Source organism: Kogia breviceps, chromosome 14 (assembly GCF_026419965.1).
Source record: "Kogia breviceps isolate mKogBre1 chromosome 14, mKogBre1 haplotype 1, whole genome shotgun sequence".
NCBI lineage: Eukaryota > Metazoa > Chordata > Mammalia > Artiodactyla > Physeteridae > Kogia > Kogia breviceps.
In genome coordinates, this window is record NC_081323.1 from 76,372,672 (window position 1) to 76,395,825 (window position 23,154).

Genomic DNA, 23,154 nt, shown 5'->3' on the forward strand with positions numbered 1-23,154 from the left:
TTAGTTTACAGAGTCTTTTCATTGCTCCCAGAGTCGCTCAGGAGGAGTTATTCATTCTTCTTTGTGTTTAGCTTGCTTATCTTTGTTGTTAAGAAACACCTGAAATTTATGTTTTATTAGCAGGATCTGGGTGAGATTTGTATAAACGAGGCCTCTGCATCTCTGCTGGCTCTGGGGACCACCGTTATCGAATACTTACCATGTCCTAGGCCTGGCCTCAGGCTCTTTGCAGACTCAGTGAGACCATCCCTCCCTTGACTGCAGCACGGGCAGGCCCCTCTGGCACCACCTGTCCGTGGCCCTCACCTCACGGGTAGTGTCTGGGAATTTGTACGTTACTCTTCAGGGCGGAGGAAGCGTCTTCTTTACCTGTGTATGCAGCTCACCTAGTGCCTGGCATCACATGCTAGCCGGATGACCGACTTTACCACCAGATACACCATTCCCCTCAGAGAGTACAGGACCCTGATGGTCTGGGGAAGGGTGGGTTAAGCAAGGGGAGAATGAGCAGGGCAGCCTAGGAAGGACACTGGAAGGAAGGGGGATGGACAGGGGCTCACTGGGTTAACCAAGACCGTCAGCTCCCACCAGGGCTCCAAGGAAGCCAGTCCCGCCAAGACACCCGAAGGCAGGAAGTCACTGTGAGGCCTGCGGTGGAGGGGGTGGCGCCTGCGCAGGGTGGAGGCTCAGATGGGCATCCCCTCCACCCTTCCCCATCCCTGACTCTAGCCATGCTTGCCCAGTTCCTCCACTTCCTCTATGGCCCCTACTGCATCCCCACCGACCGAGGCAGACAGGCTGGGCAGGAAACACACACAGCCTCCTCTTGGGCCCACTTTATTTGGGAGAGGCATGGGGAGGGCTCTAGGCCTGCTGCGCCCCTAGGAGAGCTCGCACCTGGCCAATCTGCCAGTCGACACTGGAGCGCGCGGTGCCCCCGAGGGCTGCGTACTGCTCCACGCTGTGTGCATAGTCCCACACGTGGCTCACGTCTCCTGAGAACAGCGGGCTGGGGGGGAAGGAGGAGGTGGGCCCGGGCTGGCCTCCCAGAAGGCAGCAGAGGGAGGGGAGGAGAGGGGAGGGAAGGGGAGCGCACCTGATGGTCTGTAGTTCCTGTAGCGACAGCTGGTTGAGGGCGACCCCTCTGGTCTCGGCCATGAACACGGCTTTCCCAGAGGCCTCGTGGGCCTGGCGGAATGGCATCTGGGGGCGCGGGGGTGGGGGGCGGAGAGTGGTGCTGACACAGGCTTCCTGAGCTCCCTGTTCTGCTGGGGGTACCTGCGCTCCCCCAGCGCCATGACCACCGCCAGCCTGAGGACCATCCCTGTCCCCTCGCCCCTCCACCCTGGCTGCCCCACACTTACCCCTTTGCGGACCAGGTAGTAGGCGAGGTCAGTGGCCAGCATGTCAGGACTAAGAGCCAGTGCCATGTTCTCACGGTGAATCTGGGGACAGCAGGCCAGGCTAGTGTGAATCTGGGGGACCCTTGGTCCTGGAGCTGCCAGCCTAAGGCCTACGCCCCCTCAGCCAGGAAGTCCCCTGCCTTGGGCAGATCCCCTCTTACCCACCCTCTTCTGCTTTCTCTGCTTGAACCATCATTTCCTAATTATTGATTATTATTCGCTGTGCTACTGGGGTTGCCTCCTTATCTATAGCATCAGAATCACCTGGAGGATTTATAATGAATACAGATCTCTGTGGCCTAACCCAGAGTCTCTGATTCAGCAGGTCTGGAGGGGGGGCCTAGGACTGCAGGTCTGTCAACTTCTCAGGTGATACTGATGCTGCTGATCTCGGGACGACACTTCGAGAACCACTGCTTTAGAGACACATCCTGAACTATTTAGGAATGAAATGATGAGGGGGATTTGCTTAAAAACAACAGTGGAGGGGGTAGTGGGTACAGACAGCTGAAGCAAGAATGGCCATGGGTTGATTGTTGTTTAAGCCGAGTGTTGGTACATAAGGGTTCATGATACAGCCTCTCAGCTGTTGTATACTGAAATTTTCCATAGTAAATGGTTAAAGAAGAAATTTGGCCAGGCCAGGTGATGGGGCTCCTGGAGTCTAACCCGCTTCCATTCTACTGCAGTGAGTCTCTTCGCTCCTCCCAGGGCAGGAACAAGCACGTGCCCCCCCCCTGCCCCACGGCCTCTGGACCCACCCACACTTGCCTCCTCTCAAGATCACCCTCCTGGCATCCCAGCCCTGAGTTTAGGGGCCTCGGGGAGAAGAGGTGCGTCTTGCCTGCAGTGTAGAGATGACGCCAGTGGCCACCTGGAGGACGGCGCTCATGGTGCTAGACACTTCAAACACGGCTTCCTTGTCCTCCTGGGAGGCACGTGGCAGGAGGTAAGGGCCCAGTAGCCCGGTCGCCAGTGAGGCCTCCCCAGTGCCTTCCACTGGGAACACTCAGCACTTTGTATACCCCCAGGGGAGAGGAGAGCACTCCCAGGGCTGGGTGCGCAGGACAGGAGGTGGCAATTCTGTGGGGCCCCTGCCCAGATGAGCCAGGACCCCGAGAATTGGTATGTGGTGTGTATGCAACTGGGTCCCCAGCCTCGCACCTGTAAGTCCTTGTTGTAGGTGCTCGGAAGTCCCTTGAGTGTCATCAGGAGCCCAGCACACTGAGGGGACAGTGAGGATCAGGAGGCTGGATCTCGGAGCCTGTCCTGGACGTTCCCTCGGGACCCTCCGGGTCAGCGCAGAGGCCTTGCCCCAACTCCCTGCCCTGCTTACCCGCCCAAACACTCGCCCCGCCTTGCTCCGGATCAGCTCCAGACTGTCTGGGTTTTTCTTCTGCGGCATCAGGCTGCTTCCCGTGCTGGAGACAGAGATGCTGGGGCTGAAGGGGCTCCGGTGCCCCTTGGCTGGTCTGCTGGGCAGCTCTGCCCAGGGGTTGGGGTGAGGAGGAAAGAAGCCATACTGGGGGGCGCAGAGCTGGGGGAGGGCAGGCGCAGCCTTACCTGTAGGCATCTGAGAGCTGCACCAAGTTGAATTCCTTGGTGCCGTAGAGGATGAGATCCTCGGCCATCCTGCTGAGGTGGGTCATGCACAGCGAAGCCCAGAACAGGAACTCAGCTTGTGGGAGGAAAGGGAGAGCACGCCGTCTGGTCACAAGGCCTCGCCCCCCACCCAGCCTGGAGAAGGTCCGGTGGCAGGAAGCTGGGGAGGAGGCGGGGGCCGGGGCACAAAGGCAGCACACACCGCAGGGGACTGGCCCTGGAGGGCGGGCGGGCTAGCGCCCAGGACTCACCCACAAAGTCTCGCTCACTGATGGCGTCCATGCTGTTGAGAGTGATGGCCCCAAAGTTCAGTTCTGGCCGATTCGGGAAGGGGAAGGCAATAGGCTTGGGCTGGGGGGCGAGGAAGGGCCTTCTCCCCAGCCCCACCCCCCAACCAGGCTGCCCAGGCCCTCCCCATGACCCCCTCTCAGGAAGGACGAGTAGGGAGGGGCAGGAGGTTGGAAAGGTCTTTGGTACAGGTCCCAGGAGGGAGGCGGGAGCCCTGAGTCCCCCCGGCACCATGCACCTCTCCCATGGCCTCCCCTTGCCTCTCTAGCCTCACTCTCCATAGATAATAGACCAGAGTTTTACTCGGACCCCTGCCCTCTCTAAGTGTGTGTCTGCGAGACCTGGCAGGTGCCGAGGGTGGTCTCCTGGGAAAGGAGGGGCAGGGTGCCTCACCTGCTCGGAGCAGCTCCCGGTCCACACCCAGGGGGTTGCCTGCGATGGCCCCGCTGCAGAGATGGGAGGGGTTCTGAGTGACTGGGGCTCCCAGCAGGGAGGCCCTGGCATGTACTTGCAGGCACACCTGTGCTGAGCTCTGGTTGCCAGGGCTGCGGCCTGGTCGGCTTGGGTGCCAGACAGTTGTCCCCACGCAGGGGAAAAGGCACGATGTGAGCAGCTGGCTGGCTCTCTGGAGAGCTCTGGCCTGGCTGTGACACTCATCGCCCCCATCTTAGAGAAGCTGAGGGTCCATTTGTGGTCCCCCTCCCACCGTGGCTGGGGAGGCTGATGGCCTGGCTTCTGTCCCGCTCTGCCCTTCCCGGCCCCTCCTCTTTTCTTGAAGCCCAAAGACCACGCTAACTATGTGGCAGCAACCCCGTCCTGGGTGCACTGGGCCCCACTCACCTGCCCAGGGGCAGGACGTTGACCCGCCTCTGCACCTCCAGCAGCCTCTCAGAGTCTCTGGTCAGTGCCACAGCATGGCTGTGGGAAGCCAGGAGGCAGGAGGGTCAGGGCAGCCTCGGCTGGGCCCCTCCCCTCCACCACGCCCCTCCATCACTGCCCGCTCACCTCAGGATCCAGTGGCTCCAGCGGATGGGCTGAGCCCTCTGCAGGTGTGTGTACCCTGGGAAGAGGATGTCACGTTCCCTGTGGGGGAAGAGTAGCGGCAGGGAGCCTGAGGGGCTCGGGAGGTTCAGGCGAGGCCTGCCTGGGCCCCTGGGACCCTGCAGGCCTGGGCCCCTGTAGGGAAGAGCAGGGCAGGCTCACCAAGGATCTGCCTGCACAAGGGACCAAGTGATCTCCTGGGGACAAACCTGGTGTAAGGGAAGGGTCGGAAGGTGGGGCATTGTGACTGGGCCATGGCCGTGGGGCGTCCAGAGGGTGAGTGTAGGACCGAGTATAGATTACACCTTCAGCTGGGGCCTCTGCACCTTGGCAGCAGATCTGGGCGGGGCCAGGGCAAGAGGGGAGGTGCACGGCAGGTACCACCTGGCAGTGAGAGGCCGGAGTTTGTGAGCATGAGAGGAACTCCCGAGGAGCCCAGAATAGCTGGGGGCACTTTAAAGTAGGCGGGGCAGGGGCAGAGGTGCTGTGAGTGATGGTTCTAATTTTTTTAAATAAACAGCTTTATTGAGATATACTTCACATACAAATCACCCATTTAAAGTGTACATTTAGTGTACAACCATCACCCCAAGAAAGAAACCCTGGGACCTCCCTGATGGTGCAGTGGTTAAGAGTCCGCCTGCCAATGCAGGGGACATGGGTTCGATCCCTGGTCTGGGAAGACCCCACATGTCGCAGAGCAACTAAGCCTGTGCGCCACAACTACTGAAGTCCGCGCGCCTAGAGTCCGTGCTCCGCAACAAGCAGAGCTACAGCAGTGAGAAGCCCGCTCGCTGCACGCACCAATGAAGACCCAACGCAGCCCAAAAAAAGGGCAAGAAACCCTGCGCTCATGAGCAGTCACTCCCCAGTCCTCCCAACGCCAACCCTGCCCCGAGGATGACAGCTTGGGGGCCCTTGTTCTCCCCCAGTGAAGTCGGTAGAACAGGGGTCACAGGGAGTTGGGGAAGAGGAGGGGTCAACCCTGTCTCTGACACCAAATAGAGACTTCTCAGCAGGCATGTCACAGAAGCCAAAGCTTGGGATTAGGCCAGCGGGAGGCAGCCCTCAGCTCTCTGCTTTGCCCGCCACACTGTGTGGGGACGGGGCACATGGGGCACAGGCAGGCCAAGGAGTGACTCTCTGGTTGCCCCAGGCAAGCCGGCCCCTTTCCTCAGGCTTCGGGCCATCTGCCTAGTGCCTTAGCCTCTGGCCTATGGCCCCTCAAAGGGGGAGTTTCCCCTGCATGCTGAGCTGGGCTGGCTGGGGGTCGCGGATGCTGCAAGAAATCCCCACCCCTGGCTGCTCTGCCTCACTCAGTCCGGGAGTTCTGGACTGTACCCCTGTCCCCAGAGCCTGGCCCCCCTACCCTCATCACCCCTGCCACCCAGGTCTGGCATTCAGGCCGCCTGTCTCGGGGGAGCAGGGACCCCGGCTGCCCTCGCGCTCCTCTCTGCCACCTGGTGTTCGTGCACTCACGCCTCTGCCCGATCCACCATGGTTCTGATGAGCTCCCGGAGGAGGGCAGAGAGCGTGGAGCAGTTCTGCCGCATCCACAGCCTGAGGTCCGTGACCACCTGTTGGGAGGAGGATGTGGCACTCAGGGACCACAGATGTGTTGCCTCCCTGGGGAGCCAGGACCGCTGCTGAGCCTCAGCTCTGCTGCCTGGATCCCCCAAGGTTGGGAAGGCCCAGGGCGGGGAGCCGGGCAGGCTGGCGGCACCTGGTCGTTCCGACTTCGTCCTGTGTGCAGCTTCCCTGCGGTTTCACCGATGAGCTCCTGGGGGTGGAGAGAGGCACGCAGTCGGGGTCTGCCTCCTTGTGGCCCAGTGGTGTCAGCCCAGGCCACGGCCTGTCCAGCCTGTGGGCCTCCCTTCCTGCCCCGGGGTCCCCTGGCTCTGCCCCATCTCTGCCAAGGCCTCCTGCTCTGAGGTCCCAGTGTTGAAGGGGACAGAATGATGGTGCGTATGCTCAAAGTGGCCCAGAGAGGGGAGGGGCGGGGGCGGGGGTGAGGTGGGGGGGTGGCCTCACCTTCAGACGCCGCTCATTGGCCGTATGGATGTCCTCATCATTGGGGTTTAGTTTGAAGGTGCCCTGGGCCCACTCCTCAGCTACCTGTAGCAGATAGCAGCAACACGGGGGTCGGGAGCGCGGGCATCAGCAGTTGAGTCCTGGCAGCGCTCCACCCCCCCGAGGGGCATCACAGGCCAAGAGCATGTTTGCTCAGGAGCCACAGGACCACAGGGGCATTAAGGGATGAAGAGAGACAGTCAGCACAGCATGTGGTTAAAGGGCACCTCTCTAGGCATATGATCACTACGAGGGGAGATGACAGGCTTGGGATGATACCCTGCGCTCGCTCGGGGATTTGGTGAAAGCCTGGGACCACAGGGAGGGACCCGGGGTTGGGCCTGGGGGTGTGGAGAGTACCTTGTCCAGGCCCTGGAGTATCTGGTCCATCTCGGTCTTGGTTAGGAGCCCCGCCTTCTCCAGGCCCCGGCTGTAGGCCTTGCTGCCCTGCACGTCCGCCTCCCAGAGGTGCTGGTCATAGGTGATGGACGAGTTGAACTTCTCCATGATGGGGTCCACTGTGCCCACAAACCGGCCACCCCACAGCTTCCCGCTCTGGCCAGGAGGGCACAAGCAGTTAGTCTCCTGCCCCCTCGAGAACAGTACCTCCCACAAAGGGCCCTCAGGAGAATTATCAAATCTGACGGCAATGGAAGCCAGCGGCAGGGTTATTCTCACTGGACAGATAAGGAAACTGAGGCTCAGAGAGGGTTAGGAACTTGCCCAGAGTCACTCAGGGCGTGAATGTGGGAACTTGGCAGGACACTGAAGTTAGGTTCTTTCCCACCATGGGGCGCTGCTCCAGGGAGATGGTGGCAGGCACCCCTGAGACCACAGCAGAACTTCTGGGACCCTTCCTGCCAGTGACCAAAGTGAGAAGTCACTCTGGAATCCAGCTGATGTACCAGGTATAATGACAGTAATACTGGCTAACATACGTCACATTCTCCCTGTCTTCCAGGCACCATTATTTGCTTGTCACGCAGACAGCAACGCTATGAACTGGGTACCAATACTATCCTGCTACAGGGAGGAAAAACTGAGGCACAGAGCAGATCTGTACCTTGCCCTTGCTGAGAGCGGCAGAGCCTGGACTGCACCTCGGCAGCCGGAAGTCAAAGCCCTGCTCTAAACCCCACACGCCACGAGGACCTCTCTGCTGGCTCTGCCGTTCTGAACATTTGCTGCAGGGACAGGTGAGGAGGCACTTGAGAGGCCCCATCAGTCTCAAATTACCTGCATCTCCCTCCCCCAGCTTGGGGTGGGGCCTAAGGTCCCAACCCCCCCACTCCTCTGGAGAGCACCCCGGACACACCTGTTACCACTGGCCTTCTAGGAGAGGTCACTAGCTGACCCTCTGCCCCCCGGGAGCCAAGGGCAAAGGGATGGGACAGAGACGCCTCTGTTTTGAAAGGGGGCATAGGTCAGGGCATGGACAGATGGGGGAGGGAGCGCAGCACCCCTGAGGGGCAGTCCTAGTGCCCAGTGAACCAAGGACAGGAGGGGAGTGGTCCGGGGTGGAGATGGGAACGTTACTTCACTGGCATCTTTTCTGTGGAAGGGGTCTACAGTGGCCACTGGGGACATATGTTCTCCTCTGTCCCCCTGCAATGTCCCAGACCTCAGTTAGCCACCTGACCATACAAGTGTTATATTACCTCTCTAACCTTCGGGGTTTCCCCTTTATAAAATAGGAATAATAATAGCATCTGTCTGATGGAGTTGTTAGATTAAGCCATTAGATTAAGCTAACTGCATACATAGCACAGTGCCTGGTTCTCAGTAAGTTCTAGGTATTGCTAAGGGAGGGGCCGAGGGCTGCCAAGGTCAGGGTGTGCCTTAGCTCCACTCCTCACTCCTGTGTGCACCCCCGGGACCTCCACCGTGCTCTGGCCCCAGGCTGTGAGCTGACCCCTCAGTGCCCAGCAGCCTTGGCTGCCAGAGGACTCTGCCCTGCAGATGTAGCCTCTGCCCCCACTCAGCCTTTTGAGCTAGACCTGCCCCTTAGCCCCTGCTGCCCCACCAAGCCTAGATCTCCAGCAAAGCACCACGTGGGGCCCTGGTCCTAACCACTGGGGCCAGAGGGCCAAGGCCAGCCAGTCAGGATGGGGAGGCAGGCTGCCCTTCAGCCAGGGGCCTGGCATCACCTCCCCCAGCAGGCCCCTGGACTCGCTTCGTGGGTTGTTAGTAATAACAACTATTTAACAAGTGGGGCCGCAGCCAAACCAATTAGTGCCAACCCACAGGACGGCCTGGGGAAAGCAGAGGTTGCCTGGTGCCCTGGTTTCCTGAAGGCAGCCCACTCTGCATTGGTGCCAAGCTCCTACCCTGCTGGCAGTCTTAAAAGGACCCCAGGAGGATGTTAGAGTGACGTGCCACCACCTGGGCACTGAGGGAGGGGCGAGGTGGTGGGAGAGGGCACTGCTGTGAGCCAGGGCACATCTGGGCCAGAACGATCCCTTTGGGGCAAGGGGACAGGGACACTGGTGCAGGCTGGGATGAAAGAGCAACAGCCAATTTAGAAAACACGGGAAATACCTGCATTGTCCCTCTTAGCGTCATTAGCCACGGTTTATTGAGCACCTACTATTGCTTCGCCCTGTGCCAGGCATTCTCCAGATGCTCTTACACCCTCCTATGAGGTTACCCCTATTTTACAAATGAGGAAAGACGTTCAGGGAGGTCGAGTGACTGCTTCAGAAGCCAAGTCTGTTTGGCTCCAAAGTCCAGGCCCTGCCACGGGCCCTCCACCATGACCCAGAAGCTAGCAGGGCAGACAGTCTTAACCCATTTATTCAATAAAAAATGGAGGCGCAGGGCTGCCCTGGTGGCGCAGTGGTTGAGAGTCCGCCTGCCGATGCGGGGGACGCGGGTTCGTGCCCCGGTCCGGGAAGATCCCACATGCCGCGGAGTGGCTGGGCCCGTGAGCCATGGCCGCTGAGCCTGCGCTCCGCAACGGGAGAGGCCACAACAGTGCGAGGCCCGCGTACCGCAAAAGAAAAAAACAAAACAAAACACCTGAGGCCCAGAGAGGAAGTGCCTTGCCAGCTAATAGGGGCCAGGAGGGCCTGGAACCCACACCTCCTGCTTCCCAGGCCCAGGGTTCCCTTCCCTGGCATCGGGCAAATAGCCCCTTTTACCTGAAGGGTTCAAAGCAATGACCTCATGATCCAGTACCTTACAGAGAAGGCAGACAGCTAATATTATCCCCATCTACCAGATAAATCAGCTGAGGCCCAGGGAAAGGAATCTGTGCCTCAGACTCCTGCCATTAAGTCAGAAAGAGAACCCAGGAGTCCTCTGGCTCTGAGGGAGAGAGGCCAATGAGACAGGAAGCCACCAGGTCCTGGGGCCACACGGCACGGTCCCCTACGTCCTGGCTCTTAGCACACGCAAGAGTCCTGTGGACTCTGCTACACAGGGACAACTGCTATGGTAGGAGAGGGGCACGGGATGGGGACTGACAGGAGGACAGGGGGGCGGGGGGCGGGAAGGAAGGAATGAAGAGGTGAGGGTGCTGAATGAGTGGGCCGCACCTTTCCCGCCGGGCCTAGAGCACGGTCAGGTCAGGGCCATCTTCCCCAGCAGTGTGGGTTGGTGCGTTTGCCACAAAGGCTGCCTGGGAAGGGGTGAGGGACGGGAGAGAGCAGATGGTGGTGGGGACACCGGGAAGTCGGGGCAAAGCTCTCTTTCGGACTCTGGCAGGTGCGCCAGGGGGTACCCACTGCCTGGAGCCAGCGAGGACAATTACCAGGAGGGTGGAGGGCGACAGGTCTGGCTCGGGGAGATCGCGTGCTCAGGTCACTGTTCCGGCTGGCGCCCAGGGCGCCCCTCCCCCTCGTTTGGAGGCTTGGAGGACCGGCGTTCTCGAGGTCCCTGAGCACTCACCTCCGATGCCATGTTGGGCGGTTCCTTGCAGTCCGGGAGCCTAGGTCCTCCGGGTCTGGAAGACAGGGCGGGACTGACGACCTCGTCGGCCACCGGTAGGTGTCCCCCGGGCGGGGTCGGCTCCGGGTTGGGGCACTGCCCTTGGCGGAGCGCAGCCTGTGGCGGAGGCGGGCGTGGGCAGCGCCCAGCGCGCTCGCGCGGGTCCTCTGCGTCCTCCCCTCCCGTCAGTCCCGCAAGTCCCGCCCGTCCAGCCTGTCCGGCCGCCGAGCACTTACCACCGCCTGGCCGCGCAGTGCGTCTCTGCACAGTCGCGGGGCTGGATTTTTCTGGCCGGGAGAGCGTCAACAGCAGCCCAGCGCTGTCCCCGCCTCCTATTGGCGGCCGCACCAATCCCAGGCGGCCCGGCCCGGTGGGCGTTGCCTCCGCCCTCCAACCCCGGCTGTGGGCGGAGCCGTCTCCGGAGCGTCTTTGGGCAGAGAGGCCCTAGGGAGGAGGTAGGGAACTGTGAGGGTGGTGCCAGGGCGGCAGTGCTCAAGGCTGCAGACTGCTCCGGGCACTGGAGGGAGACCCGGGCTAGGAATAGAGGTAAAGACACTGGGCCGGGCCTGGCGGGCTCACAGGAGACGCAAGGTGAAAAGCCGCGCCCGATCATTCGTTCATTCAACAAACACGAACCCGCACCTCCTATGTGGTAGGTACAGAGTTAGACCCTGAAGAAAAGGAAATGAGCATAAGAAATGATGCTTGCCTCAAGAAGCTCTAACAAAGCGTGGATAAGGTGGGCAGGGGGCACAGAGGGCAGCGCAAGAGTGGGGGGTCCATCTTGGGGTACTCAGGGAAGGGTTCCCTGACACGATTAATTAACTAATTATTCAACAAAATAGACAGCCTGGGTTCTGGCCTTAGGGGCCCTTGAACTTCTGCCCTGGAAGTTCCACATTCTGGGGGAGATGTCCCCTGAGTTGAGTCTTGGAAGATGAAAGGGAGTTAGCTCAGCGAAAAAGAGGATTAGAACATTCCCTGCGGGGGGCGGGGGGGAGAGGGGAGGGGGCAGCCTGGGCAAAGTCTGGGAGGCCAGAGGCCAGAAAGTGAATGGCCTGCTTGCAGAACAGGAAACCAAGAGTGGCTATAACAAAGGGTCAGGGGCTTTAGAATGGAGGTGGGGAGGAGTGGCGGAAAGTAGGTTGGGGTAAGATTGTAAGGCGTCTTGAATGTCAAACGAGAGGGTTTGGTGTTGATAGGACCTACTGTCCTCCCATAGGTCATAGGGAGCCAACAGATGTTAAAAATTGAGGGAGCCAAAATTTTTTTAGAAAGATACTTCTGGCAACAGTATTGAGGATGGAATGGAGGGGAGAAGGGACCAGTAGCTGGGATATCTTATGGGTTGAAGGTTTTTAGCCCTCACTCAAGAGTGGAATTACTTGGAGTTCCTAGAATGCATCTTCCTAAATGCTTTCCTAAATGCTCTTCCCTGTGCAAGCTTTCCTAAATGCTCTTCCCTGTGCCTGGAATGCCTTCCCTCACTGTCTGTCTTGCTACTCCCATTCATCTGTCAGTATTCGAGCCAAGCATCATCAACATTGGGAAGACTCCCTGCTGATCCCGGTGTCCAGCTCTGGGCTCCCATGCGATCCTGGGGAAGCATCTAGCAGTCTTTCCCTGAATTGGGAACACTAGTTGTAGCTTCTGTGTCTTCTCCCTCACCCAACTGTGGGCTCCTTGGAAGCAAGGCCTCATCCTCTTTATCTCTGTGATCCCACAACCTCTCCTGTCTTCTCCCACAGAAGCCCCAGAACAGGGCTGCAGCAGGCCCCTAGGTGGGCAGGGAAGCCCTGAGACCAGCTGTGAGCCATGTGGTCCTGACAACTGAGTGCTGTGGCAAACCCCTGGGATCTACCTGCTAGTGTCTGAGGTCTGACATCCCCTCCTGGGAGGTCAAATGTCAAAGCCAGATGTACTTTGCAAATATGAGGTCACATTCCTGAGTATCCAGCAACATACAGGGATCAAACCCTTTGGCAAATGAATTGAGGCTGGAAAGGGTGTTGGGGAAGTGTTAAAAAATGCTCACAGTCTCACTGTTAAAAGCCTCGTGAATCTGGATATGTATGGATGTGTGTGTGTGTGTGTGTGTGTGTGTGTGTGTGTACGTATATGTACATGTATACAATGTATGTATCAGCTTTATTGAAATTTAATTGATACACAATAATATACAAATATTTAAAGTGTACAATTCGATATGTTTTGACATATGTACACCCATGAAAATACACCATAATCAAAATAGTGAATGTACCCATCATACCCAAAATTGTCCTAACCCTCTTCATAATCTCCCCCTCCTGCCTCTCCCCATCCATCCCCAAGAAAACACTGATGTGCTTGTAACAATAGATTAGCTTAGGGGCTTCCCTGGTGGCGCAGTGGTTGGGAGTCTGCCTGCCGACGCAGGGGACACGGGTTCGGGCCCCGGTCTGGGAGGATCCCACATGCCACGGAGCAACTAGGCCCGTGAGCCACAACTACTGAGCCTGCGCGTCTGGAGCCTGTGCTCCGCAACAAGAGAGGCCGCGACACTGAGAAGCCCACGCACCGCGATGAAGAGTGGCCGCCGATTGCCACAACTAGAGAAAGCCCTCGCACAGAAACGAAGACCCAACACAGCAAAAAAAAAATATATATATATATATACATAAATAAATTAAAAAAAAAACCAATAGATTAGCTTACATTTTCTCTATATATACATGGAATTATTATATATATGAAATTATTATATATTTTTTGACCTGTCTTTTCTCACTCAGCATAATTATTTGGAAATTTATCCATGTTAGTACATGTGTCAATAGTTCATTCCTTTTTATTGATAAGTAATATTCCATTCTATGGGTATACCACAATTTGTTTATCCAGCTGCCTGTTGATGGACATTTGAGTTGCTTCCAATTTGTGGTTGTTACAAATGTGCAAGTCTTTCTATGGACATGTGCTTTCACTTCCCTTGTGTAAATACTGGTTCTCAGGACTTTGAACTTGGACTGAATGGCAGATTTGGGGACTTTTTGGCCTCCATATCAGCATGAGCCAATTTCTATAGATTATAGTTATAACTTTTTTAAATTATGTATTTATTTATTTATTATTTTTCGCTGTGTTGGGTCTTTATTTCTGTGCGAGGGCTTTCTCTAGTTGCGGCGAGCGGGGGCCACTCTTCATCGCAGTGCGCGGGCCTCTCACTGTCACGGCCTCTCTTGTTGCGGAGCACAGGCTCCAGACGCGCAGGCTCAGTAGTTGTGGCTCACAGGCCTGGTTGCTCCGCGGCATGTGGGATCTTCCCAGACCAGGGCTCGAACCCATGTCCCCTGCATTGGCAGGCAGATTCTCAACCACTGCGCCACCAGGGAAGCCCCTATAATAACTTTTAACGTCCTTCTCTGATTTATTAATCCTTCTCCTCATTATGGTTCATATTTTCTTGTCTTTTTACATACTTAGAAATTTTTGGATGCTAGACATGAGATCTTTATCTTGTTAGGTGTTGGATATTTTTGCATTCCTATAAATCTTTTTGAGCTTTTCTCTGAGATGCAGTTAAGTTACTTGGAAACAGTTTGATTCTTTAGGGTTTTGCTTTTCATTATCTCTTAGGTCAGAAGCAATGCGCAGTCTGGAGCTAATTATTCCCCCCCACTAATAAGGGAAGACCTTTTTGAATACTCTACCCAGTGAATTATGAGTTTGTTTTTTTTTTTTTTTTTTTGGTGGTACGCGGGCCTCTCACTGCTGTGGCCTCTCCCGCCGCGGAGCACAGGCTCCGGACGCGCAGGCTCAGCGGCCATGGCTCACGGGCGCAGCCGCTCCGCGGCACGTGGGATCCTCCCGGACCAGGACACGAACCCGCGTCCCCTGCATCGGCAGGCGGACTCCCAACCACTGCGCCACCAGGGAAGCCCGGCACTATTCTTTTTAATCCTTTTGGATGGTTCTTTCCCCAAACTCAGATAGCTTCCTCACATGCATGCACTAATCAGTAATGCACTGAATACTCGCAGGGAACCCTTGGTAGATCTTCAGAGTTCTCTTCTCCCTGTTACTCTTTTTGATGAACTCTAAAGTCCTCTGTCTCTCTAGGCTTCACTTTTTTTTCTCAACTCAGCGGGTCTGCCAGACTCTGCCTCGGTTCTTCCTCCCTGCACCATGTCCTTGGAACTTTCTCAAAATAGTAAGCTGGATTACTATAGGGCTCACCTCTTTTGTTTCCTGTTTCCCAAGAATCACTATCTTTCATTGAAAAACTTTGTTTCATGTATTTTGCCTTTTTAAAAAATTGTATTTATTTATTTAGGCTGCACTGGGTCTTAGTTACAGCATGTGGGCTTCTTAGTTGTGGCATGTGGACTCCTAGTTGTGGCATGTGGACTCTATAGTTGTGGCATGCATGTGGGACCTAGCTCCCTGACCAGGGATCGAACCTGGACCCCCTGCATTTGGAGTGTAGAGTCTTACCCACTGGACCACCAGGGAAGTCCCTATTTTGCCTTTTTAATTTTGCTTTTTGGTTGTTTCATGTGTGATGGTAAACCAGATCCCAACTGACTCTATCCTGGCCAGAAGCAGAAGTCTGGTGGCAGATATTTAACACAAAAGGTAAGGGTGGCAGAGTCAAACTTACCTTGGCTTAAATTCCAACTCTGTCACTTACTGTAAAATGGGGGTGGGGCGGTCTTTTATATCCAAATGGCTATTTGATCTCTTTCCTCAGACGTTTAAAAGACATCTAAAAGTCAACATGTTCAAAACTGAACCCCTGATCTCCCCACTACTGATTGTGATTGTCATTTTGTGTTTCCCATGACAAGAAATGCCAACACCAACCATCTAGTTGCTCAGACCAAAACCTTTGGACTCCCGTTTTTCCTCACACCCAAATCTGATCAGTCGTGTAATCCTGTTGGATCTATTTCAAATTATATCCAGAATCTGTTTCTCTCATTTCCACTGCTTCTTCCTGGACTGAGCCACCATCATCTTTTCCCTTGACTATTAGTTACAACAGTCTTTCCTCTGGTGTCGCTGCTTCTACCCTTGCCCTTGGAAGGTCCCTTCTTAACACAGGAGCAGAGGATCCTTTTAAAATTTAAGTTAGGTCACGGTACTTCTCTGTTCAAAACACTCCTTTGGCTCCCCATTCTGTTCAGAGTGAAAGCCAACATCCTTCCAGGGGCCTAGAACTCAGTGACCTGCCCTGCTTCCTCCTTCCTTACGTCTCTGTCCTCCCCTCCTGTGACTTTTCACTCTCTACTCCAGCCACACTGGCTCGGTGTGGTCCTCAAACATCCAGGCCTGGGGACTTCCCTGGCGGTCCAGTGGTCAAGACTCCATGCTTCCACTGCAGGGGGCACAGGTTCGATGCCTGGTCAGGAACTAAGATCATGCAGGCCACGCGGTGAGGCAAAAAAAACCAAACAAACCTCCAAACAAACAAAACAAAACAAAACAAACAAAAAACACCCCACAGGTGTTTCTGCCATGTTTTTTTTTGTTTGCTTGTTGTTTTGTAAACATATTTATTTATTTGGCTGCGCCGGGTCTTAGATGTGGCACTCAGGATCTTCATTGAGGCATGCGGATCTTTTCACTTGAACTTTTTAGTTGCACCATACGTGTGGGATCTAGTTCCCTGACCAGGGATCAAACCCGGGCCCCCTGCATTGGGAGCGCAGAGTCTGGACCACCAGGGAGGTCCTTGCCATGGGGTCTTTGTAATTCTTGCTGTTCAGTGTGTGTCACTCCCTCACCTTCTTCATGTCTCTGCTCACATGTCACCTTCTCAGAAAGTGAGGACTTTCCTTGACTACCTTGTTTAAAGGAGCAGTTTGCTGCTGCTTCTCTCTCGCCTCCTCGCCTTTATTTTTCTCCACAGCACCATCACTCTCTGACATACTGTATTTGTCATCTGTTTGTTTATTTGCACTTGTCCCTGCACACTAGAATGTGAGTGATTTCTGTCTTTTATTTTTTAATGTACTCCAGGTACCTAGAACATTGAAGGAACACAGTAAGTATTTGTTAAATGAAAAAAAAATAGAATGAATAAATGAGTAAAAATACCTAGCTTGTATGATTTCTTGTGAGAATCTGAGTTAATAATATATGTAAAATCTCAACACTAGGTCTGGCAGCTATACAGTTGGGGCTCAATAAATGTGCTTTCATTGCTATTATTATTTTTATTTTTTATTTTTTATTTTTTTGGTGGTACGCAGGCCTCTCACCGCCGCAGCCTCTCCCTTTGCGGAGCACAGGCTCCGGACGCGCAGGCCCAGCAGCCACGGCCCACGGGCCCAGCCGCTCTGTGGCACGCGGGATCCTCCCGAACCGGGGCACGAACCCACGTCCCCTGCATCCGCAGGCGGACCCCCAACCACTGCGCCACCAGGGAAGCCCTATTATTTTAAATTTTTGGCTGCACGCGGGCTTTTTCTAGTTGCTCTAGGCACGCGGGCTTCAGTAGTTGTGGCATGTGGGCTCAGCAGTTGTGGCTCGCGGGCTCTAGAGTGCAGGCTCAGTAGTTTTGGTGCACAGGCTTAGTTGCTCTGCGGCATGTGGGATCTTCCCGGACCAGGGCTCAAACCCGTGTCCCCTGCATTGGCAGGTGGATTCTTAACCACTGCACTACCTGGGAAGTCCCTCATTGCTATTATTGATAATAATAACTGTGCTCCCAGGAGAAGAGGGAGTCAGGGAGGAAAGGGAGAGGTTCTTACCTTATTACATCTCCTGAGCATCATCCTCAGAAATCCAAAGCTCTGACTCCTGCCAGAGGGAAGAAAAAGTTAAGGAAGAAATTTAGAGGTAGCCTGAGGCATTTCCTGTATATAAATAGAACAAGAAGCAAAACAACTACAATAGCTAATATTTGTTGAGCTCTAACTGTGTGCCAGGCACTATGCTAAACATATTATATAGTGATTAGGTACTTAGCTCCTCACAACCACCCTTTGTGGTCAATGCTATAATTACTCCCATTCTGCTGATGAGAATACTGAGTCTGGGAGAGATTAAGTGACTTGCCCCAAAACACCCAGCTAGGAAGTGGCAGAGCTGAGAATGGCTACCAGTAGTCTGGCCACGAAGCCTGTGTTCTGTGCAAGCAGCAATAACATCCGTCTGAGGAGCCTTGACCATAGGCAGACCTTCTGTGTCCATTCTCATTGCCACCTTGGGGGTCCATGACTGTTCAGACAATGGACCACACCCATTTTCAGCTGAGGGCTAAGTGCTATACGGAATTTACCTGCCTCGGAAGAATGAAAACCCTGCCCCGCCCCTCTCCCCTAAAATTTCCACCTTGGTACAGCAAAAGAGTCTCGGAAGGGTCTAGTGCAGAACAGGGAGGAATCCCTAATGTTGACAGGAGAGAGGTGAGGTTGGAGTTGGCCAGAGAACAGTGAGAACCCTGGCTCTGACACTTCCTGACTCCTCTCTGAGCTTCACTTTCCTCTCTGTGAAATGGGCTGATCATAGTGCTTAACTCTGAGGACTCCTGAGAGAAGTGAGTGAGACCCCGCTAACACCATGCCTGGCATGCATCCCCGTAGGGATTTCGTGAGGATTAGATGAGTGTACACATGTGAAGAGCTTAGCTCAACTCTCTGGCAACTGGTAAGCACCCAAGTCTTACTATTCTAGACTCTCCCTGGGTGACTTCACTTTAAAGGCTTCAATTTCTGCTTATACCTTCAAAAGCTCTATCTGCTTATTTTTTTCTGAGCTCTAAACCTAAAATCTTCAGTGTTCAACAGGACATTTCCACTTGGAGGGCACACGGGCTTTGTTCATTCTCTAGCCCTTTGTATGTATTTAATACCTCTGCCTAAAGAGCCAGCTGTTAAGGAAAAAAAAAGTCATCTTCCAGGGTGGTGTGATTTAGGCGGCCTCAAGTTAGAAAAGTTTCAGGGAGGCCCTCAGTGGGGACACGCCAGGCAGGAATTTCAGCTATGGACTGGCCCAGCTTTGTTGCCTGGGTTACCTGTTGCGCAGACTCCTTCTGGGCAGCCTTCCCTTGGGGGAGGGCCTCTCTCCTGACTACTTGGCTGCCTCCATGCCATAGGTTGGGTGGCTGCATATGGCCCCCAAAGTCTTAGTATAGCATCCTTTGGAGAACCTGGAGCTTAGCCATTTTATCATGGGGTCCTCAGAGGCACTAGCTTCTCTTCTGTGGAAGCCCATCCCTGAAGCCTTGGCCTTGTGTGTTCCTTCCCACACCCCACTCAAACACCCCTGGCTTTGGGACGTCTCTCCACCTCATTAGTCATTCCCTCCTCTGTTCCATAGCATCTAAACACAGCATATCATAGTTATTGATGTCCAGAGCTCATTCCCAACTAGGCTGTCAGGTAGGCAGCGTAGGAGGTGTGTATTATTCATATTGGTATCATCACCATGGGTAGGAGGTGTGTATTATTCATATTGGTATTATCACCACCGAATGGGCCATCAGTACATGTTTGCTGAGTGAATAACACGACGGGGACTCTCCATATGAATTAGGCCAGCTGGGTCTGGGTTGGCATTTTATTTACTTGTTGATTTTTAAAGTAAATTAGTTGTTTTAAAAATATTTTTGTAGGGAGTTCCCTGGCAGTCCAGTGATGAGGACTTGGCATGTTCACTGCCGTGGCCCTGGGTTCAATCCCTGGTCAGGGAACTAAGATCCCACAATCTGTGAAGTGTGGCCAAAAAACAATTTTTCTTTTGTATTGATAGTTTAAAAATAACATGTATATTGAAAAATATTTTTAAAATTCCGAAGGTGTAAAATTAAATGTTAAAAATTCCCCTCACTTCTCTTCCAAGCAATCCCCACAGGCAAATACGAGTAGAAAACATTTTAATAGCTTTATTGATATATAATTTGGATACCATACAGTTCACCCATTTAAAGTGTACAATTCAGTGTTATTTAGTGTATTCACAGGGATGTGCAGCCACTACCACACTCTAATTTTAGGACATTTCTGTTTCCCTCCAAAGAAAGTATCCAGCAGCTTTCCATCACCACCCTAGCCTCTCTCCCAACCCTAAGCAACCACTAATCCTCTTCCTGTCTCTATAGATTTTTTTGCCTGTTCTTGTTCATACATATGGAATCATACAATATGTGTGTCTGGCTTCTTTCACTTAGCATGTTTTTGAGGGTCATCCATGTTGTAGCATGTGTTATACTCCATTCCTTTTTATTGCCAAATAGTATTCCATTGTATTAATATTGCATATTTCATTTATCCAGTCATGTCACTATTTTTAAAGAAAGTAAATTTATTTATTTATTTTTGGCTGCGTTGGGTCTTTGTTGCTGTGCGCAGGCTTTCGCTAGTGGCGAGCAGGGGCTACTCTTCGTTGCGGCGCACGGGCTTCTCATTGCGGTGGCTTCTCTTGTTGCGGAGCATGGGCCCTAGGTGCCCAGGCTTCAGTGGTTGTGGCTTGTGGGCCCTAGAGCGCAGGCTCAGTAGTTGTGGCACACGAGCCTAGCTGCTTTGCAGCATGTGGGATCTTCCCAGACCAGGGCTCAAACCCATGTTCCCTGCACTGGCAGGCGGATTTCCAACCACTGTGCCACCAGGGAAGTCCCAGTCATTAGTCACTATTAACAATCTAATACACCTCCTGTATTTGTTCAGATTGCCTGGGTTTGAATCTCTACTGGACAAGTTCCTAGAGGAATGACTTTTGGTAAATTATAATCTCTCCAAGCTTGGCTCAGTTTCCTCAGTAGTAAAATTTGAATAACAAAGGAATCTACCTCATAGAGTATCATGGTTGTACTGTCACAGTAATTATTATTTGCTGAGCACTAAGTATGTGCCAGGCATTTTAGGTATCTAACAGATAGATCTATGATTTACACATCAGGGAACTGAGGTTAGGAGAAGTTAGGTAATCTCCCAGGGTTAAACATCCCCTAAGAAAGTGATGGAGGTAAATAGAATCACAGGCTGCCTGCAAAGCCTGCACTGTTACTGTTAATATCACGGAATAGCAAAGCACCTATCAAGGGCCTTGCAAAGAGAATGTGTTTAGTAAATGATCTAACTATTAAAAAGTGGGGAAAAAAGACATCTGCCATTGTTAATCTTTGGCATATTTCCTTCCAGTCTTTAAGAAATATTTCAAACCATACCAAAATTCCAGAAAATAATAGACATCAACATTTCACCTCTTTTTTTTTTTTTTTTTAAGAACACAAAATTTAGTAGATTAGGTGGCTCTTTCTCCCATACCCTTAGGTTCTTTTTTCCCTATGCTTATTTTTCCTTAGGTTATTAGTCACACCACATCATTTTGCATCTTTTAAATCCTATCTTGAGCATTTCCCTAGCATATCAAATTATGCTACATGATTTCTCATGGTCACATATACTGATATTATACTGTATGGTTCAAACATGATTTATCAATTCCTCATTGTTGGGTATTTAGGCTGCCTCCCAGCAAAATTACCATTACACATCGATCTTTCTTCAAGAATCTGATAATTCCTTTTCGACAAATTCCTAGAAAGGCTGGAAGGTCAGAGACTGTGCTTGTCATTCAAGCTCTTTGTACTTTCCTGCCAAATAGCTCTGAAGAATGGGAAATGGGAGAAGGGAGGCGGAGATTTTTCCCCCCACTTTTTAGAACGTTTTATTCAATTATAACACACATAGAGAAAAATGCACCTAAGCGTGCAGCTCACTGAATTTTCAGAAACGGAACACACCGCGTACCCAGCACCCAGATCCTGAAATAGAGCATTTCCAGCGGCCCCGCGCCGTCTCGCCCCTTTGCCATTGCTACTATTCCCGGGGTGGGATTTTAATGCCGCAAAGGCCTACTAATCCGATTACGTCTTTGGACATTTACTTTATTCATACTACTTAGATATAACTTAGACCACGAAAACGTGAGCTAAATCCTGTCTGCAAACGCTTAACAGTCCGAAGTTGAGCTGGGCGTAGAGGACACGGCTCGGACGGCTAGAGGGGCACGCAGGGCTTGCGGCCCCTCCGGGTCCTCCAGGCTCCCGGTGTGCAGCGCGGCGATCCCGGCGTGCACCGCGGCGCGCGGAGCCGGCCACAGGGAGTTCGGCGTGGATGCCGGGTGCGGCGGCTGGGTGGTGTGGAGTTTTGCGGGTGCTGTCGGCCGGAGGCGAAGAGGCGGGGTCGTCATGGAAGTGTAAGCAGCTCAGGGCGCGTCGCTGGGTTTGGGCCGACGCTAACAGCTGGGGACAGCTAGACCCTGGGAGCCGGGAGACGTGGGCCTGGGGCGACGGCTCGTCGCGGCTTGTGGGGAGGGCAGGGGCTCTCGCTCTGTCCCTCCGAACCTTCGCCCCCACGCCCACCGCGTACCCAGCACGCGGGGCCGAGTGCCACTTGTCTCGTCTGCCTCTCAGGGTGCCTATTCCCTCTCTCATCCACTCACTAGCGTTGCAGGCGTCACGGTGGGGAGCCTGGCCCAGTGTTGGAGCGGGGACTTAGAAGGTATAAAGCCCTGGGTCCGGCCTGGAAGTACTTGGAGGAGAAATGGGTAAATGCTGGGGTAGAGCTTTGCTTAGGGACAGTGGGCTCCTTTGGAACCCTAACTCAGAACAGGTGCTGTCCAAGTTGGATGAGAAGTATTTCGGTGTGTGTGTGTGAGTGTGTGTGTGTGTGTGTGTGTGTGTGTGTGTGTAGGGAGTAAAAGCCATTCTAACAGTTTTAACTCCACATGGTCTTTTCCGTGTCTGCTCATTGTACCGGGTGCAAATGGAAGTTTTTGTAGCTACTCTGTATGTGGATTTTTGCACGGTTGACGTTAACTTGTAGGCATATTATATTGTGTTCTCTTTGCCACCGATTATTTAATATTGATATTTTCTTTTATGTTCTTTAGCCTGTTTAATGTCTACATGTACTACTGTTTTTCAGACTTTTAAAGCAACACTGTATGTATATGTAACTGAAATGAAAGCTTCATGAGACAATGCTGTATGCAGTACACTCTGATAGTCTCTTTTATTAAAATAGGGTGTAGACCCATAAATTGATTTTGCAATCCACTAATGGGGTTTAATCTGCAATTTGAAAACCATGCATAATATTACTCTAGCCCAAGCCGTCATTATCAGTTTTTCACTATTTATTAAGCATTTCCTGTCAGCATAGAAACCAGCTTTAATTTATCTATCTTAAAAGAAAAATCGCTTGTCTGCCCCACATCCATGTCCACCTGTTGCTCCCTCTCTGCTTCCCGTCACCAGAAAACTTCTTAGAAATGTTGTTTACCCCCTCATTCTCTCAATCATTCTTTTGGGCTTTCATCTTCACCAGTCTACAGAAATGGGTCTTACCTAGGTTACCTGAGCCTTCCATCTTGTCAAATTCAGAAGTTGATTTTCTGGCCTCACCTTCCTTGGTCCCTTAGCAGCAATTGATACAGAAACTCTAGACACTCTCTTGGCTTTGTGACGTACTCTCTTGGATTTCCTCCTACATCAAGGACTACTTCTCAGTCTTCTTTCCTAGCCCCGCCTTCCTTCCTTGCTTGGCTTCTAAATGTTGAAGTATTTTAGGGCTCAGTCCTGGGACCCTTTCTCTCCACATTCCCTTGGTCATTTTACCCATCTGTATGCAAATGATTCCCCAGAATATATTTCTAGTCCTTTTCTCGTATCCATCCAGTTGCTTAAACCAGAAATCTAGCCCTCTTTCCTCACCACTAAATCCAGGCCATCAGCCAGTCCTGTCATCTCCACGTTCAGAATGTATTTTGAAGGCAGCACCATCCCCACTGCTAATTTTGTAGTCCATCATCTCTGGTCCAGATTAAGCAA

General features: G+C 53.0%; 2 protein-coding genes and 1 non-coding gene across 22 annotated transcripts in view; 1 reads left to right on the forward strand and 2 right to left on the reverse strand.

The window, feature by feature from the left end:
• CRCP (CGRP receptor component) overlaps positions 1-23,154 on the forward strand; it is a 118,856-nt gene that overhangs the window by 21,828 nt on the left and 73,874 nt on the right. For 3 of the 17 annotated variants that reach the window (XM_067011853.1, XM_059036725.2, XM_067011856.1), the window contains exons 2-3: positions 2,115-2,352; positions 7,366-7,600. The exons of 5 other annotated variants lie outside the window; for them this stretch is intronic. Coding sequence is in view for 3 of the 12 variants with exons in the window: in XM_067011851.1 (XP_066867952.1) it covers positions 21,511-21,518 (8 nt within the window). In the remaining 9 variants the exon portion in view is untranslated. Of the gene's footprint in view, positions 1-2,092; positions 2,353-7,365; positions 7,601-21,383; positions 21,519-23,154 lie in introns of those variants that run through there. 9 more of the 17 variants (XM_067011857.1, XM_059036720.2, XM_067011855.1 and 6 more) reach the window with 8 other exon arrangements.
• On the reverse strand, positions 822-10,659 carry ASL (argininosuccinate lyase). 4 transcript variants are annotated; one of them, XM_067011845.1, is made up of 17 exons: positions 10,568-10,659; positions 10,293-10,347; positions 6,765-6,959; positions 6,366-6,449; positions 6,058-6,114; positions 5,814-5,911; positions 4,299-4,376; positions 4,134-4,211; positions 3,687-3,739; positions 3,257-3,319; positions 2,967-3,081; positions 2,740-2,824; positions 2,568-2,627; positions 2,248-2,331; positions 1,365-1,445; positions 1,097-1,203; positions 822-1,009 (listed from the first exon to the last, which is right to left on the reverse strand). In XM_067011845.1, the coding sequence occupies exons 2-17, from the start codon at positions 10,302-10,304 to the stop codon at positions 865-867; spliced, it is 1,395 nt and encodes a 464-aa protein (XP_066867946.1). In that variant the 5' UTR covers positions 10,305-10,347; positions 10,568-10,659; the 3' UTR covers positions 822-864. The 4 variants fall into 4 exon arrangements, with proteins under 4 accessions (XP_066867946.1, XP_066867948.1, XP_066867949.1 ...); XM_067011847.1 differs by having other exon boundaries at positions 10,293-10,448; positions 10,568-10,632; XM_067011848.1 differs by having other exon boundaries at positions 10,156-10,347; positions 10,568-10,618.
• Positions 14,753-14,825, reverse strand: TRNAW-CCA (transfer RNA tryptophan (anticodon CCA)). Its single transcript has one exon. It is a non-coding gene; the product is annotated as a tRNA-Trp (tRNA).